This window comes from Carcharhinus amblyrhynchos, chromosome 19 (assembly GCF_965287045.1).
Source record: "Carcharhinus amblyrhynchos chromosome 19, sCarAmb.v2.hapA, whole genome shotgun sequence".
Classification (NCBI taxonomy): Eukaryota; Metazoa; Chordata; class Chondrichthyes; order Carcharhiniformes; family Carcharhinidae; genus Carcharhinus; species Carcharhinus amblyrhynchos.
This window is the reverse complement of record NC_137342.1, coordinates 761,425-780,513: the sequence shown is the minus strand read 5'-3', so window position 1 is coordinate 780,513 and position 19,089 is coordinate 761,425. Positions and strand designations below refer to the sequence as shown.

At 45.8% G+C, this 19,089-nt stretch overlaps 1 protein-coding gene across 1 annotated transcript in view; it reads left to right on the top strand.

Annotated features, from left to right (window-relative positions):
• dld (deltaD) overlaps positions 1 to 18,446 on the top strand; it is a 41,072-nt gene extending 22,626 nt beyond the window's left edge. Inside the window, exons 8-14 of the mRNA XM_080207123.1 lie at positions 417 to 518; positions 4,470 to 4,660; positions 4,796 to 4,966; positions 6,540 to 6,729; positions 15,159 to 15,296; positions 15,377 to 15,466; positions 18,200 to 18,446. Of these exons, the coding sequence (XP_080063249.1) occupies positions 417 to 518; positions 4,470 to 4,660; positions 4,796 to 4,966; positions 6,540 to 6,729; positions 15,159 to 15,296; positions 15,377 to 15,466; positions 18,200 to 18,265 (948 nt within the window). The 3' untranslated portion in view covers positions 18,266 to 18,446. The remainder of the gene's footprint in view (positions 1 to 416; positions 519 to 4,469; positions 4,661 to 4,795; positions 4,967 to 6,539; positions 6,730 to 15,158; positions 15,297 to 15,376; positions 15,467 to 18,199) is intronic.
• Positions 18,447 to 19,089: the final 643 nt, after the last annotated feature.

Sequence of the window (19,089 nt, the reverse complement as noted above, 5' to 3'; positions counted from 1 at the left end):
CTTACAGCAATCTATGATAGCTTCATGGTCACCATTACAGAGACTAGCTTTATATAGCATATTTATGAGTTGAATTCAAATTCCACCTGCCTGAGTGTCTAGTACTGTAACATTACTTTGTCGTTGCCTCTCCATTATTGTCATTTGACATGTTTTTGCAATAACTGTTCAGTTAATCCATCACTTTGTTTGGAAACAGCTTTGTGGAAACTGCAGTACAAAGATGGCCATTCAGCCCATTGCACCTATCCTGGTGCAGCCTCAAGTTGGCATTTCAACATCAATTACAGTTCTCTGTCCAGTCTCAGCATCCTGATCTTGGTGCTTTTTATGTTTCAAATCTGTTTGTTTTTTATCTGTACGTCCATTTCTCAATTCAATTTCTGAATCAACAATGTTATGTACCATACCCATAGATTGACGAAGAGACTATTGTGTCTTCAACGGGAGCCTTATCACTGAAGCAGATTCCTGAGAAGTTGGTGGTTATCGGTGCTGGTGTCATTGGTGTTGAGTTGGTAAGAAACAGGAAACGGAATGAAGAGTATTTGAATGACGTTGGAAATTGTAGAAAAGAGACCCTATTGTTAAAAAAACAATTAATCATAAAATAACCCAATGCAGAAAGAGCCATTCAACTCATCATGCCTATACAACCTCTTTGCTAGAGCTATCCCATGAGCCCTGGTGCCTGATCTTTCCTGATTGAGCTTCAGTTTCTTCCCCCTTCAATTATAAGAACATAAGAAATAGGAGCAGGAGTAGGCCATCCAGCCCTTCGAGCCTGCCCCGCCATTCAATAAGATCATGGCTGATCTGTCGCGGCTCAGTTCCACTTTCCCGCCCTCTCCCCGTAACCCTTAATCCCCTCTCCTATCAAAAACCCATCAACCCGCGTCTTAAAAATATTTAGCGAGGCAGCCTCCACCACTTCAACGGGCAGAGAATTCCAGAGATTCACCACCCTTTGAGTGAAGAAGTTCCTCCTCAACTCCGTTCTAAACCGCCCCCCTTTTATCTTGAGGCTGTGCCCCCTAGTCCTATTGTCTTTTTTGAGCGGGAAGAGTCTTTCCACCTCTATCCTATTATTATTATTATCTTATTTAGTTTTGAATGTTGCAAATGAATCTGGTTCTACTGTACCCAACATGTTCTGGGTATGCCGGCGTTGGACTGGCGTAAACACAGTAAAAAGTCTGACAACACCAGGTTTTAGTCCAACCTATTTATTTGATAATATTCTCACTAGCTTTCGAGGGGACAGCCTCTTCGTCACCTGACGAAGAGGCTGTCCCCTCGAAAGCTAGTGAGAATATTATCAAATAAATAGGTTGGACTAAAACCTGGTGTTGTCAGACTTTTTACTGCCCAACATGTTCCCCAGATCACACTACCTCACTGTTTGGAGGTGGTGGGAGAGAATTCTGTCCAATTTTCTGGCTTTGTGTTACTGACCCTTCTATTTTTCCCTGGTTTCTTGCCAGATGATCTCTAACTTTGCATATCTCTTTTACATCTCCTCTTAACCACCTCTGCAATAAGGAGAACATCCCTGGAACCACTCTAGTAAATCTTTGTAGTCTCTTCAAAGCCTCAACATCATTCCTGTAATGATGCATTTGAGACACTTCATTAGTGAACAAAAGGAGAATAATTTCATGATCTTCAAGAGCAGCGGCATGTTTGCAGCTAATTCTAAATTACTTCTGCCTAGAACTCGTGTCCCGCCTCGGCCTTCTCTGCTCTACAGAAAACATTCCAAACCTATCCTAAGCTCTAAGGAGAAATGTCCTGGTGAACCACCTCTGTACCATCTCTAGTGCAGTTCAGCTGGTTTATTGTATCGTAGTCATTGTGGTACAGAAAGAGGCCACATTCAACTCATCAGATCCATGCTAGAATTTCATTTCTTTTATAAATTGTTTCTTAATAAAATAATTTATTAATGGAGTTAGCGTGGCAAAATGATGACTACAGGTTATCTGTCAGTCACCCTTCAACACTGGTTCAAGTCAGTATATTGGGGTTTTCAGTACCTGTTGGAGAATGCAAGTCCAAACAACTTCTGGTCTCCTGTAAATCTGAGCCTGGAATCAAATTTCTCCTTGAAACAAATATCAAGACAAATGATAAATATTACTTGCACACTTTTAATAGGTGTGCAAGTAATAAGAAAAATCACAAAGTTTATTAAGAACTATTTCATAATTCCTTTTGGCAGACTGTAGGGTAGCTCAGCCAATCCTGATCTGGTTCACAGTAAATGTCTGTGCCCTTCCCAGCAAAGTTGATGAATGTCTTATCGGTGATTGACCTGCTTAGAGTCATAGATGTTTACAGCATGGAAATAGGCCCTTTGGCCCATCTTGTCCATGCTGCCATTTTTGTTTAAACGCCTAAGCTAGTCCAATTGCCAGCATTTGGCCCATATTCCTCTATGCCCATCTTACCCAAGCAACTGTCTAAACGCTTTTTAAAAGACAATTGTACACGTCTCTACTATTATCTCTGGCAGCTTGTTCCAGACATTCAGCACCCTCTGTGTGAAAAAAATTGCCCCTCTGGACACTTATATACCTCTCCCCCCTCACCTTAAACCTATGCCGTCTAGTTTTAGACTGTCCTACCTTTGGGAAAAGATATTGAGTATCTAGCTGATCTATGCCTCTCATTATTTTATAGACTCTATAAGATCACTCCTCAGCCTCCTACGCTCCAGAGGAAAATGTCCCAGTCTATTCAGCCTCTCCTTATAACTCATCAAAGAACAAAATCAGCCCGGGAAACAGGCCCTTCGGCCCCACGAGCCCGCGCCGCCATCTCAACCCCACCAGTCCCCCTGTCCACCCACGACCCCTGTCTAATGTTTTGTGGCCATCCAGATTGAGGGAATCTGATTTAGGGACAATTTATTCCTGCCAATCAGCCTAACAGCACATCTTTGGGGTGTGGGAGGAAACCGGAGCACCCGGAGAAAACCCACGCAAGCACGGGGAGAATGCGCAAACTCCCACAGACACCGGCCCAAATCCATGTGTCTGCACAGCAATCAGTGATAGTCACTGAGCTGTCGTCTTGCCCAGTATCTGGTCCAGTTTAGGCACACACTAATGACATGAAGCACTAGGCCAATCTCGAACAACCAAGAGCAGCCCCAGTACGACCCATCGTGTGTACGTCCCTCGTTGGACACGAGGTGGACCGACTTAAAACCTGTGAATGAAAAGAGAAAAAACATTATCATACTATACCCATTTACATTACTACATCAAGTCCCGGCAGCATCCTAGTAAACCTTTTCTGCACTCTTTCTATAATAGGGTGACCAGAACTGTACACAGTATTCCAAGTGTGGCCTTACCAATGCTTTGTACAACTTCAACAAGACGTCCTAACTCCTGTATTCAATGTTCTGACTGATGAGACCCAGCATGCTGAATGCCTTCTTCACCACTCTCTCAATCTGTGACTCCACTTTCAAGGAGCTATGAACCTGTACCTGTAGATCTCTTTGTTCTGTAATTCTCTCCAGTGCTTTACTATTAACTGGTTATTCCTCCTGCACAGCTGCCCAGGTACAGTCAGTTAACTGTGTAGCTTGGAAGTCAGTGATTTTTTTATACCCTGTGCAATGTGCTGTCATTGCCCACCTGTAAAAAGTCTGACAACACCAGGTTTTAGTCCAACCTATTTATTTGATAATATTCTCACAAGCTTTCGAGGGGTTACCCTCTTCGTCAGGAGGGTAACCCCTCGAAAGCTTGTGAGAATATTATCAAATAAATAGGTTGGACTAAAACCTGGTGTTGTCAGACTTTTTACTGTGTTTACGCCAGTCCAACGCCGGCATACCCACATCATTGCCCACCTGGCCATTGGAGGATCAATTCAGTCATGCACTCAGCTGTGCTAAGGTGATGGAACATTTGGACTACCAGGATTATCTTGTGATCCCAAGCATGACTGCTAAAGGTGACCCAACATGTGACTGGCCTCTACCATACAAACTCTTTGGCTGCATATTTTCTACTGGATTTATTTGCCCTGCTTGTGAGAGTGATATCCCAGGCAATGTTCCCTATAAGCTGTGTGGATGTGCGACATGCAGCTATCTAGAATGTACCACACAGAGAGCAGAGACTGCTCTCAAATTGCTGTCTCTTTAGTTGTGGTATGCGCAACTGCACAGCAATCTCCAAGGGGCCACACAGTGCAGTAGATGGATCACACACTTCAAAGAGAGATTTGGGGGAACTTTGGCCCTGAGCCTATGAGGCAGCCTCATGTCAGCAATCGTCTGCAGCATCTGTCTCTTTCCCTGGCAATGCGATTCCTCGAATGTACATAATGTCTGTTAGCAGCACCATTTCCAGTGCTCTTTCTGCACCCAGCCTTGTAGAATTATTGAATGCGTTAGTGTGTATTTTGCAGCAGTGGGCATTTGGAAATCAATGTTCGTCTGTCTGCAGGGCTCCGTGTGGCAGAGGCTTGGCTCTGAAGTGACAGCTATTGAATTCTTGGGACATGTTGGAGGGATTGGCATTGACATGGAGATCTCAAAAAATTTTCAGCGCATTCTTCAGAAGCAAGGTCTGAAGTTTAAACTCAACACAAAAGTTACTTCAGCAGCTAAAAGACCTGATGGAAAGATTGATGTTTCGTGAGTATGAAATGAATGTTTGTGGAAAGGATCACTCGGGTGCATGGGAAAAAGTAATTGCTGTAAACTGCACAATTGTTTAAGGCCAGAAAAGTGCATTCCACTCTAGCAGACACATTTTTCTGCTTTTTGTAGTTTTGAGGCTGCTGCGGGTGGAAAAGCTGATATGATCACTTGTGACGTGTTGCTGGTTTGTATTGGGCGTCGTCCTTTCACTGAAAATCTGGGACTGCAGGAGATGGGAATTGAAGTTGACAAGAAGGGCCGAATACTTGTCAACAATCGTTTCCAGACAAATATTCCAAAGTAAGTCATTCTTTTGCATGGCTGTATAAAATCATTGAATGCTGCTCTCTACAGCAAAACTATTGCTCAAAGGGTGAGATGACTATGGACCATCCAATGTGTGTGTGTGTGCGTCTGTGTGCCCATGGCTAGGTGGATGTGGTGTCCATGATGTGGAGATGCCAGTGTTGGACTGGGGTAAGCACAGTAGAAATCTCTCAACACCAGGTTAAAGTTTAACGGGTTTATTTGGTAGCACAAGCTTTCAGAGCGCTGCTTCTTCATCAGGTGAGTGGGAGTTCTGTTCACAAACAGGGCAGATAAAGACACAAACCCAATCCATCAAATAATGTTTGGAATGCGATTCTTTACAGGTAATCCAGTCTTAAAGGTACAGGCAATGTGAGTGGAGAGAAGATTAAGAGAAATGTGTATTGTCTCCAGCTAGGACAGTTACTGAGATTTTGCAAGCCCAGGCAAATCATGGGGATTACAGATAGTGTTTCTTACTGGATGTGGTCGGGGGTTGCATGGTGGGGTGTGTGTGTGCACGCGCGCGCATTGCGGGGGAGGTACCCAGTGTGCGTGCATGGGGAGTGTGGGCCCAATGTGTGCGTGGGAGTTAGAGTGGGGGCCTTGAATGGAGGGGGTGTATGTGTGCGTGTGAGGGGACGGGTGGTGGGGGGGGGGGGGGGGGGGGAGGTGGGTGCAGAATGTGGTGGTAAGGACGGTGCATGTGAATTGCCTCTCTCCACTTGCACTGTCTGTATCTGTAAAGACTTGCATCCCAACCATTATCTTGCAGTTGTGTCTCTGTCTATGTATGATGTGTTTGTTAACCCACCTCTCCACTCACCTCATGAAGGAGCAGTGCTCTGAAAGCTTGTGCTACAAAATAAACCTGTTGGACTTTAACCTGGTATTGTGAGACTTCTCCCTGTGCCCACACCAGTCTAACACTGGCAGCTTCACATAACTTCAGAATTTTAAGCACCTTAATCTCATTTCCTCATTTCCTTCCCTCATTTCCTCTGAGGACAGTGACGACTTCTTTTAATTTTATCTGCATAATCATAATTTTGTATCTAATAGAACAGTTCCAGTGATGTGTCTCTTCATTTCAAAGTCTTTGCAACCTTCCAAAGTTTGTTACTCAGAGTTCAGCAGGGTTTTTATCTGATTTAGCATTACTTCCTGACTTTTGTGCTCTGCATTTCCACATATTTTATTGGTGCACAAAACACCTCCAGATCCCTTTAATATTATACTATTTTTATCATGTATGGTCTCTCATCGTCCAACCAAAATATATCCTTCTCACGTGCTGAATTCTATTTGCCACGTGTGCCCCCATTCTGCCACATTATCGATGTCCTCTTGCAACCTATTGCTATCCTCCTCGTTCCTCCAAGTTTCATGCTGTCTGCACACATTGGTCCCCTGTTGTCTACCCCACCCTGTCCAAAACTACAACATCCCCGGTACCGAACCTTGCAAACTCAACTCTTTACCTCTGAGTATATGTTTACTGGTGTAAAGATGGATTATTTATTACATGCAACTGCAATCACAAACTGTTTGTTTATTTCCACAGTATCTTTGCCATTGGGGATGTGATACCTGGCCCCATGCTGGCTCACAAGGCTGAAGATGAGGGTATCATCTGTGTGGAGGGAATGGCTGGAGGAGCTGTACACATTGACTATAACTGTATCCCATCTGTAGTATATACACATCCAGAGGTTGCTTGGGTTGGCAAATCTGAAGAACAGTTGAAGGAGGAGGTACTGTCCCTATTAATTCAAGATCTTAGCACTTTTGTTTTCAGAGCAAAGTATTGAACCTAGCTCACACCTATTTACAGGTGCGAAAATTTGTTAAAGTCAGGCGTGGGGCGAGTACTGTGACCCGTGACCGCCTCAGTGCCCGTTGCCCCTTTACCAAGTGCCTAAAATGGCTGCAATCAGGACCATGCCCAAAATAGGTGCGACACCAATTTAAATGCATTTGAGCATTTGCACACATGCTTTTTCGACCATGCAACACCTGTGCAACCTGTTGCAGGACCTGGCACCTAGAGGTGGGGGTGGGGGGGTGTGTATGGGGCAGGCACTTACTCTCGGTGGCTGTCAAATTGATGGCCACTCTAAACTTCTACGTGACTGGCTCTTCCCAGAACCCAAGCAGAGATGTCTGTGGCATCTCCCAACCTACCATGCACACCTGTGTGAGGCAGGTCACTGAAGCCATGTGTGCCCCAGCTAGCCAGGCATAGCAGGAAACCCAGGCTGAGGCATTCAGGGGGTGATCGACTGCGCATGTTGCCCTCAAGGCCCACCTACAGAATCCACGAAGATTTGTAAATAGGATGGGGTTCTACTCTCTGAACATTCAGCTGGTGTGCGACCACAATATGAGCACCGTGCATGTCTGCTGGACATCAGACAGCTACATTGTCAGTGCTCAGACATCCCAGAGGCATTCGAGGAGGAGCCCAGGCTGTGAGATTGGCTCCTGGGTGAAATGGGTTACCTGCTTCGGACATGGCTGATGACGCCTGTGTTTGAGGCAGAGACCTGCTGTAATGAGGCCCATGTAGCCACCTGCACGATAGTGGACTCCTCAAATTGTGATTCTGATGCCTGAACTGATCAGGCAGGGCCCTCCAATACAGCCTAGTGAGCTGTTCCCATATGTGCTGTGCCTTGCACAACCTGGCACTGCAGAGAGGTGATCTCCTGAAGGGGGAGAAGGATGTGGAGGCTGACCAGCCATCTGACACGGGAAGGATGATCAGCAGGAGGAGGAAGATGATGAGGAAGCGCAGGCTGAGGAACACCAACCAGACGTTTGAGGGCAGGCAGCCAAATGTGAGTGTGAAAGGGAGGCCCTGATAGCCTTGCTAGGAGTTTGTGTCTGTGGGTTCCACCCCACCGCCTCCCAAATTCCTTCTATGTCCTCTGCATTGTCACACCAGAGTGGTGGGCTGGGGTACTCTGTGTTAGTGAGTTTTTTTGCAGGCAGGAGAGTGATGAGTCACTAAGCACTATTATGATGATGCTCTGGGTGCAAACTAATGAGAGTCCTACTGAGCTCTGCATGCACGCTGGCACCTGGACCCAGGTCTCTCTACTTCATTAATGTTCTTTTAGGGAATTAAATCTGCTGTCCTTACCTGGTCTGGCCTACATGTGACTCCAGAGCCACAGCAATATGGTTGACTCAACTGCCCTCTGAAATGGCCAAGTGAGAAACTCAGTTGTATCAATCACTACAAAGTCTCATCGCAGAAATGGAACTGGACGGACCACCGGGCATCAACCTAGGAACTGGAAAAGACAACGGCAAAACAAACAGTCCTGATGACGCTGCAAAATGCTCCTGACTAACATCTGAGAGCTAGTGCCAAAATTGGGAGAACTGTCTCACAGACTAGTCAAGCAACAGCCTGACATAGTCATTCTCATGGAATCATACCATACAGATAATATCCCAGAGACCACATTCCCACTAGCAGACAGACTGAGCAAAGGTGGCGGCACAGTCGGGAAGGAGCTGCCCTGGGAATCCTTAACATCAACACCGGACCCTATGAATTTTCATGGCTTCAGGTTAAACATGGGCAAGGAAACGTCTTACTGGTTACCACGTACCATCCTCCTCCGGCTGATGAATCAGTATTCCTCCATGTTCAACAACAATTGGAGGAAGCACTGAGGGTGGCAAGGATGCAAAATGTACTCTGGGTGGGGGATTTCAATGTCCATCACCAAGAGTGGCTCAGCAGCAGCAATGCTGATCGGGTCCTGAAGAATATAACTGCTAGACTGGGTCTGCAGCAGATGGTGAAGGAACCAGTAAGAGGAAATAACATACCAGACCTCATTCTTACTAATCCGCATCTGTCCACGACAGTATCGGTAAGAACGATCATCGCACAGTCCTTGTAAAGATAACACCATGTCTTTGGCTGTAAATTGGAAGAGGGGAATGTGGGACCTGGGTGTTCTTGTGCACCAGTCACTGAAGGTAATAATGCAGGTGCAGCAGGCGATAAAGAAGGCCAATGGCATGTTGGCCTTCATTGTGAGAGGTTTTGAGTACAGGAACAGGGATGTGTTGTTGCAATTATACAGGATCTTATTGTTGTGGGCAGTTTTGGTCTCCTTTTCTGAGGAAGGATGTTCTTGCTCTCGAGTGAGTACAGCGAAGGTTTACCAGGCTGATTCCTGGGATGGTGGGACTGATGTATGAAGAGATATTAGAACATTATGGCGCAGTATAGGCCCTTCGGCCCTCAATGTTGCATTGACCTGTGAAACGAATCTGAAGCCCATCTAACCTACAGTATTCCAATATCATCTGTGTTTATCCAATGACCCTTTAAATGTCCTTAATGTTGATGAGTCCACTACTATTGCAGGAAGGGCATTCTATGCCTTTACTACTCTGAGTAAAGAATCTACCTCTGACATCTGTCCTATATCTAATCCCCTTCAACTTAAAGATATGCCCCCTCATGTTAGCCATCACCATCCGAGGAAAAAGATTCACATTGTCCACCCTATCTAATCCTCCGATCGTCTTGTATGTCTCTATTAAGTCACTTCTTAACCTCCTTCTCTCTAACGAAAACAGCCTCAAGTCACTCAGCCTTTCCTCATAAGGTCTTCCCACCAAAGCAGGCAACATTCTGGTAAATCTCCTCTGCACCCTTTCCAATATTGATTAGGCTAGGATTGTTTTTTGCTGGAGTTCAGACGAGTGAGGGGGGATTTCGTAGAGACTTATAAAAAATCTAACAGGACTAGACAGGTTAGATGCAGGAAGGATACTCCCAAAGGTGGCAGATGTGGAGATGCCTGCGTTGGACTGGGGTAAATTTGCTCATTGTTCCTTGGGAGCACTGAAGAGAGGCAGTGATTTGTAAGAGGAGAGCTTGTGGGTAAGTTAAAGCGATTTTTAAAATTAACTTTGCTAGTTTTTTTTAAATTTTATTCCGGAAGCTGGAAGTAGTTTGCAAAGGGACTTGGGTAGTTTTTTTTTTCCTTACCATAAACTGGACTGGTGAGGAATCCCGATACACTACACAGGGAGAGTATCCCACCTTCCCACATCCTCTAACCTAAAGAGAGAGAGAGAGAGAGGGGCTCGGAGTGAGAACAGGTAAGTTTGTTTTGTGTATGAGCTGGAAGGGCTTTGACTCACAGGGCCTAAGCGAAAACAGCGAGGCAAGGTAAGTTTATAAGTTTTTATTACTTTTTTTTCCTCTGTATTTCTAAAAAGGGCAAGTACGAGTGTGAGGCCAGTATGTTGTTGCCAGTGCAATATGTGGGAGGTCCTGGAGGCTCCTGGTCTCCCAGACATCCATATCTGTGCTGGGTGTGTGGAGCTGCAGTCCCTAAGGGACCGGGTTAAGGAACTGGAAATGCAGCTCGAGGACCTTCATCTCATTAGAGAGAATGAGGAGGTAATTGACAGGAGCTACCGGCAAGTGGTCACACCGGGGTAACGGGAAGAAGGCAAGTGTTAGGAAGGGGAAAGCTCACATGATGGAGAGCACGCTGGTGGATGTCCCCCTTCATAATAAGTAATCCTGTCTGAGTACTGCTGCGGGGGGACAGCTCACCTGGGGGAGGCAGCGGTGGCCAGGTCTCTGGAGGTGAGCCTGACCCAGTACTTCAAAAAAGTAAGAAAAAGAGCAGCAAGGCAGTGTTAATAGGGGACTCCATAGTGAGGGGGTCAGACAGGCGTTTTTGCGGATGCAGACGGGAGTCGCGGATGGTGGTTTGCCTCCCTGGAGCTGGGATCTGGGATGTCTCTGGACGCGTCCCAGACATCCTGAAAGGGAAGGGTGAGGAGCCGGAGGTTGTGGTTCACATAGGTACCGCTGACATAGGCAGGAAGAGGTCATGAAAAGGGATTATAGGGATTTAGGTAGACAGCTGAGAAAGAGGAACATGAAGGTAGTAATCTCAGGATTGCTGCCTGCGCCGTGGGAGAATGAGAGCAGGAATGGAATGAGGTGGAAGGTGAATGCTTAGCTGAGGGACTGGAGCAGGGGGCAGGGATTCCGGTTCCTGGATCATTGGGACCTCTTTAGGGGCAGGTGTGACCTGTTCAGTAAAGACAGGTGGCACTTGAATCCCAGGGGGACCAATATCTTGGTGGGAAGACTGACTAGGGCTACTGGGGGGACTTTAAACTAGAAAGGATGGGGGGAGGGAATAGAGATGAGGAGACTGAGAGCGAGGAGGTTAGCTCCCAGGTAGAGAAGGACTGTAGACAGTATGAGAGGGAGGTTAGACGGGTGATGGAGAAGGGAAGCGCCCAGACCGAGGGTCTGAGGTGTGTCTATTTTAACGCCAGGAGTGTAATGAATAAAGTAGATGAGCTTAGGGCGTGGATTGCTGCTTGGGAATGTGATGTGGTGGCCATTACAGAGACTTGGATGTCTCAGGGACAGGACTGGGTACTTCAGGTGCCGGGATTCAGATGCTTCAGGGAGGGAGGCAAAAGAGGTGGTGGAGTGGAACTGTTGATCAGGGACAGTGTCATGGCTGCAGAGAAAGAGGATGCCGTGGAGGGACTGTCTACAGAGTCTCTGTGGGTGGAAGTTAGGAACAGCAAAGGGTCAATAACTTTGGGTGTTTTCTGTAGGCTGCCCAATAGTGACAGGGAAGTTGAGGTGCAGATAGGGAAGTAGATCCTAGAGAGATGCAGTAATAACAGAGTTGTCGTGATGGGAGACTTTAATTTCCCAAACATCGACTGGAATATCCCCAGGGTAAGGGGTTTGGATGGAGAAGTTTTAGGTGTGTTCAGGAGGGTTTCCTGACACAGTACGTGAATAAGCCTACGAGAGGAGAGGCTGTACTTGACCTGGTGCTGGCTGATGAACCAGGACAGGTGTCGGATCTCTCGCTAGGAGAGCATCTCGGGGATGGTGATCATAATTCTATCTCCTTCACGATAGCATTGGAAAGAGATAGGATCAGCAGGCTAGGAAGGTGTTTGTCTGGAGTAAGGGGAAATATGAAGACATCAGGCAGACAATTGGACGAGTAAACTGGAAGGAGGTGTTCTTGGGGAAAAGTACTGAAGGAAGGTGGCAGATTTTCAAGGAATGTTTGACTGGAGCTCTGCATGATAACGTTCTGATGAGACAGGGAGGTTTTGGTAGGTTGCGGGAACCATGGCGCACGAAGGTTGTGGTGAACCTAGTCAGGAAGAAAAGAAAGGTGTATAAAAGGTTCAGGGAGCTAGGAGATGTTAAGGATCTTGAGGAGTATAAGGCTTGGAGAAAGAGCTTAAAAAGGAAATTAGGAGAGCCAGAAGGGGACATGAGAAGGCCTTGGCGGGTAAGATTAAGGAGAATCCCAAGGCCTTCTACAAATATGTGAAGAGTAAAAGGATGAGAAAAGAAGGGATAGGATCTATAAAAGGTGAAGGGGGAAAAGTCTTTGTGGAACCGGAAGAAATGGCAGAGGTGCTTAATGAGTACTTTGCCTCGGTATTCACTGTGGAAAGTGATCTGGGAGGTTGTACTACAGGTTTGTGGCAGTCTGAAAAGATTGAGTATGTGGATATTAAGAAAGAGGATGTGTTGGAACATTTAAATTCTATCAAGATAGATAAGTTGCCAGGACTGGATGGGATGTACCCCAGGTTACTGTGGGAGGCATCGATGGAGATGGGAGAGTTCCGGGGGATTGTGGATGTGGTTCCTATTTTCAAGAAAGGGAACAGGGATAGCCCGGGAAATTACCGACCAGTGAGTCTGACCTCAGTGGTTGGTAAGTTGATGGAGAGGATTCTGAGGGACAAGGTTTATGAGCATTTGGAGAAGTTTAGAATGATCAGAAATAGTCAGCACGGCTTTGTCAAGGGCAGGTCGTGCCTTACGAGCCTAGTTGAGTTCTTTGAAAATGTGACTGAACACATTGACGAAGGAAGTGCAGTGGACGTGGTGTACATGGACTTCAGCAAGGCGTTTGATAAGGTCTCCCATGAGAAGGTGAGAGGGCATGGGATCCAGGGGGCTTTGGCCTTGTGGATCTAGAACTGGCTTGCCTGCAGAAGGCAGAGTGGTTGTGGATGGGTCTTTTTCTGCATGGAGGTCGGTCACCAGTGGAGTGCCCAGGGATCCATTCTAGGACCCTTGTTGTTTGTCATTTTCATAGATGACCTGGATGAGGAAGTGGAGGGATGGGTTAGTAAGTTCACGGATGACACAAAGGTTGGTGGTGTTGTGGATAGTCTGGAGGGATGTCAGAAGTTGCAGCGTGACATAGATAGGATGCAAGACTGGGCGGATGGACTTCAATGCGGATAAATGTGTAGTGGTCCATTTTGACAGGTCCAATGGGATGAAGGAGTACAATGTCAAGGGTAGGACTCTTAGCAGTGTTGAGGAGCAGAAGGACCTTGGGGTCCGGGTCCACAGGACTCTTAAATCAGTGTCTCAGGTGGAAGATGTGGTCAAGAAGGCATATGGTGTGCTAGTCTTCATTAATTGAGGGATTGGGTTTAGGAGTTGGGAGGTAATGCTGCAACTTTATAAGACCGTTGTCAGATCCCACTTGGAGTACTGTGCGCAGTTCTGGTCGCCTCACTACAGGAAGGACGTGGAAGCTATTGAGAGGGTGCAGAGGAGATTTACAAGGATGTTGCCTGGATTGGGAGGCATGCCTTATGAAAGGTTGAGGGAGCTAGGTCTCTTGGAGAGCCGAAGATTGAGAGGTGACCTGATAGAGGTTTATAAAATGTTGAGAGGAATAGATAGGGTGGATTCTCGGAGGCTATTTTCCAGGGCTGAAATGGTCGCTACGAGAGGACACAGGTTTAAGGTGCTGGGAAGCAAGTACAGAGGAGATGTTAGGGGAAAGTTTTTCACTGAGGGTGATGAGTGAGTGGAATCGGCTGCCATCGGTGGTGGTAGAGGCGAACTCACTGGGGTCTTAAAAGACTTCTGGATGAGTATATGGGATTTAATGGCATTGGGAGTTATAGATAGTTCTATGGCTTGGTAGGTATAGATGTGATGGGTGCAACTTGTGGGCCGAAGGGCCTGTTTATGCTGTGGTGTTCTATGTTCTAAAAACACAGTAAGAAGTCTCACATCACCAGGTTAAAGTCCAACAGGTTTATTTGATAGTGAACTCAAGCTTTTGGGGTTTGTCCCTTCGTCAGGTGAATGGAGAGTTCTGGTCTCAGACAGAGCATATAAAGGCACACAGTTTACAGATTACTGATTAGAATGCGAGTCTTTACAGCTAATCTGCTATTCAAGTCTTAAAGATGTAGACAATGTGAGTGGAAAGAGCATTAGGCACAGGTTAAAGAGATGTGTATTGTCTCCAGACTGTACAGTAAGTGAGGTTTTGCAAACCCAGGCAAGTCTCGGGGGTTACAGATAGTGCAACATGAACCCAAGATCCCGGTTGAGGCCGTCCTCGTGTGTGGAACTTGACTATCAATCTCAGCACGACGACTCTGCGCTGTCGTGTGTTGTGAAGGCCGCCTTGGAGAACGCTTACCCGAAGATCTTGCGTTCTTCCTATTGTGTGGTGACCAGAACTGGAAGCATTATACCCACTCTTTCTCTGTCTACAATTACTTAGCCCAGCCCTCCAGACAAAATGCATCACCTTGCACTTCTCCGTGTAAAACTACATTTTCTCCTTGTCTCCATTCTGGCAAGGTGCAGGTGATTGATATTATCCTCACTATTTGCCATTCTTCCTAGTTTGTAATGATTGGTAAATGTTTCAATTTGACTCTACTCCAAAATCCAAGTCATTTGTATATAACAGAAAAGCAGTGGTTCTAGCACTGACCCTTAGGGAACATCACCATCTACCACCTTCCAGTGTGAAACACCTTTGAAAGCTGATCACTGTTGCAGCAGCTAACTTGTGTTTAGCAAGATCCTGTGAACAACAATGAAAGACTATATAATTTGTTTGTGATATTATTTGAGCAATAATGAGCAGGCCATTGGGGAAATTTCTCTACTGTTCTTCCAAAATGGCTGTGGACTCTATTTGAGTTGCTGGATGTGTCCTTTATTTAATAGTTCATCTAAAGGACAGTACCTCTCAGTATAGCAATGAGTGTAAATTTTATTTTATAAAAATATAGCTCTACCTCACATTTAAAGTGAATGTGAGCCTGTAGTAACCTGTGCTTCATTCATTTCCTTCTCTTGCAGGGTATTCCATATAAGATTGGCAAATTTCCATTTGCAGCCAATAGCAGAGCTAAGACTAACAATGATACTGATGGTCTGGTAAAAATTCTCAGCCATAAAGAAACAGACAGAATGCTTGGAGCACATATCCTTGGATCTGTAAGTAGCAAAACCTCTTGTGTCTCAACCTAGGATATAATCTTGGATCCTTTCATGAATATGGTTTTCTTTATATCAAGGGTGCTGGTGAAATGATCAATGAGGCAACCCTCGCTATGGAGTATGGAGCATCGTGTGAAGATGTTGCCCGAGTTTGTCATGCCCATCCAGTAAGTGGTGCGGGGAAAGGATGGTGAAAAAGACAGTGATATGTGCAGATCATAAAACTAAATTATTAGAAACCTACGCTGCCATCATGCTTGTTCTGGCACTTGAAGACCAATAGTGCCTAGTTCAGCATCTTTGTTTTTTTCCAGTTACTTCCATGTATCTCACCATCTTTCTTTAAAGGTTATTTATGGCACCAGCTTCTGCCACATTTCAGTTGACAACTCTTGAGAGATCCCATCCAGATGGTGATGTTATCACTAGCAGATATCCAAAATTTATTACCCTTGTGTTGATAGTGTTTGGCACGTCTTCATAAGAACATAAGCAATAGGAGCAGGAGTAGGCCATCCAGCCCTTCGAGCCTGCCCCGCCATTCAGTAAGATCATGGCTGATCTGTCGTGGCTCAGTTCCACATTCCCGCCCTCTCCCCATAACCCTTAATCCCCTCTCTTATCAAAAACCCATCAACCCGCGTCTTAAAAATATTTAGCGAGGCAGCCTCCACCACTTCAACGGGCAGAGAATTCCAGAGATTCACCACCCTTTGAGTGAAGAAGTTCCTCCTCAACTCCGTTCTAAACCGCGCCCCCCTTTATCTTGAGGCTGTGCCCCCTAGTCCTACTGTCCTTTCTGAGCGGGAAGAGTCTCTCCACCTCTATCCTATCCATCCCATTCATCATCTTATACGTCTCAATGAGATCTCCCCTCATTCTTCTAAACTCTAACGAGTACAAGCCTAGTTTATTCAGCCTCTCCTCATAGCTCAACCCCCTCAACTCCGGTATCAGCCTAGTAAACCTCCTCTGCACTCCTTCCAAGGCCAAAATATCCTTGCGTAAGTATGGTGCCCAAAACTGCACACAGCACTCCAGCTGCGGCCTCACCAATGCCCTATACAGCCGCAGCAAGACCTCCCTACTTTTATATTCAATCCCCCTCGCTATGAAGGCCAGCATCCCATTCGCCTTCCTGACCACCTGCTGCACCTGCAAGCTGGGTTTTTGCGACTCCTGCACAAGGACCCCGAGGTCCCTCTGCACCGTCGCCTGCTGCAGTTTTTCGCCACGTAAGTAATAATCCTTCCTACCATTATTCCTACCAAAGTGGACCACCTCGCACTTGCCAACATTAAATTCCATTTGCCATTTCCTGGCCCATTCGCCCAGCCTATCTAGATCCTTCTGTAGACTCTCCACACCCTCCGCACAATTTGCCGTTCCACCAATCTTGGTGTCATCAGCAAATTTCGACACCCTACACTCGGTTCCCTCCTCCAGATCATCTATATAAATGGTAAATAGCTGAGGCCCCAGCACCGACCCCTGGGGCACTCCACTAGTCACCAACCGCCAATCCGAATAGCACCCGTTGACCCCCACTCTCTGCCTCCTATTTGACAACCAATCCTCTATCCACGCTAACACCCTACCCCCAACTCCATGTCCCCTGACCTTCTGCAATAACCTCTTGTGAGGTACCTTGTCAAACGCCTTCTGAAAATCCAGAAAGACCACATCCACCGGCTCTCCTCTATCCACCGCCCTAGACACATCCTCATAGAACTCCAGTAAATTTGTCAGACACTACTTCCCTTTAACGAAACCGTGCTGCGTCTGCTCTATCAAGCAATTCCCCTCAAGATGCCTCGCTATTTCCTCCTTAATGACGGATTCTAACATTTTACCTACAACAGATGTTAAACTAACCGGCCTATAATTCCCTGCCTTTTGCCTGGCACCCTTCTTAAACAACGGCGTAACATTAGCCGCTTTCCAATCTTCCGGCACTTCCCCGGAATCCAGCGACGTTTGGAAAATAACCACCAAGGCATCCACTATCACTTCCGCCATTTCTTTCAGAACCCTCGGATGCATTCCATCCGGTCCTGGGGACTTGTCCACAATCAGCCCCTCCAGTCTGTCGAGCACCGCCTCTCTAGTAACAGTAATGTCATTAAGACTCTCCAGTCCTACCACCTTTCCATCTCTAACACCCGGCAAATTATTCACGTCCTCCTCCGTGAAGACAGAAACAAAAGATTCCTGATCAAGGAACCATCTTTAATACAGGATCTTAAAAAAACATTTTCAAAGATCATCATGTTCTTCCAGTGATTTGATAGAATAAACTGCACACAATATTCAGTGTGGATGCTTGAAAGCATTGGTGGGGCAGTGATAACTCTCTAGGTTAGTCTGTAGATTATTTTCACTGTTTAATATTCATTCACTTATGTACAAATATTTAGTACTTTCTAAACAAAGGAAATTATCAATTCCTAAGGTTCCATTCTCCTGTTCCCTGCTTGACAGTGCTTTGCACGACTGCTTCACAGCAGCAGGGACCCGAGTTCAATACCCAGCTTGGGTCACTGTCTGCTGAGTCTGCATATTCTCCCGTATCTGCGTGGGTTTCCTCCAGGTGCTCTGGTTTCATCCCAGAGTCTGAAAAACATGCCAGTTAGATGCATTGACCGTGTTAAATTCTCCCTCCATGTGCCTGAGCAGGTGCCAGAGTGTGGCACCTAGGGGATTTTCACTTAAACCGATAACCTGCCATTGCCCTTAACTTCTGAAATTTGAGAATTTGGAGATTTAAAGCAGACAAAATCCTGATGTCAGTTATGAAAGGAAATAGTATAAAAGTTATTCCAACTACAGAACTTGGTCAAGACTGTATTAAACTAATGATTAAACAGTTGGAGTTTGACTTTCTTTCTTTTCTCTTACAGACTGTCTCAGAAGCTTTCAGAGAGGCAAATATAGCAGCATCATTTGGCAAAGCCATTAACTTCTAGAAGATTTGTGATTTGTACATAAACTGTAACTGGGTGTTTGAACTTTTGGTAACTTGATTTTGTGAAAAATGAAGTTAACTGTCTTTAAGCAAGTGTGTAATGAACAATTTGTTTGTCTAATGATGGCTCGTCACTTGTATTTTAACATAATAAAACTGAGGGAATGATGTACAAATTTCAATTTGAATTTCTGGATCATTGGATCATTGGAACATTAACAGTAGTGACTTATACACTGTTCAAACCCACCAGTCACTACCAGAGAGGCATGGGTGGCAAGGAAAGAGGAGGGGGAATGGGAGAAATGGGAAGAGTGCAAACAGTGATGGGATGACTGTGGGAAGCGGGAGATGGATGAACTGTAGGGATTGGGAGCAAAGTTGCAGGAAGAACTTGAATTGGTACCAGAAAGGGATGGGAGTCTTGATGGATTGGAGACTCTGAGATAATAATGTTCCCATGATATTTCTGTTATTATCATCATCTTGCAGTTAACCAACAGAATTATTCCCCAAGATTTATCATTTAAAAAAAACTTGTGTATCAAAAACAATTTATAAAGTAAGCATGATTAACACAGCCAGTTTCATTAAATGACCTCCAAGGAAGTACAAAGAAAATAACAGCTCAGGAACAGGCCCTTTGGCCCTCCAAGCCTGCACTGACCATGCTGCCTGACTTGACTAAAACCCCCTACACCCTTCCAGGGACTATATCCCCACCCTATTTCCATCCTATTCATGTGTTTGTCAAGATGCCCTTGGAAGCAGGTACGGTAGTGGCTTGTACTACTTCCCCCAGCAACGAGTTCCAGGCACCCACCA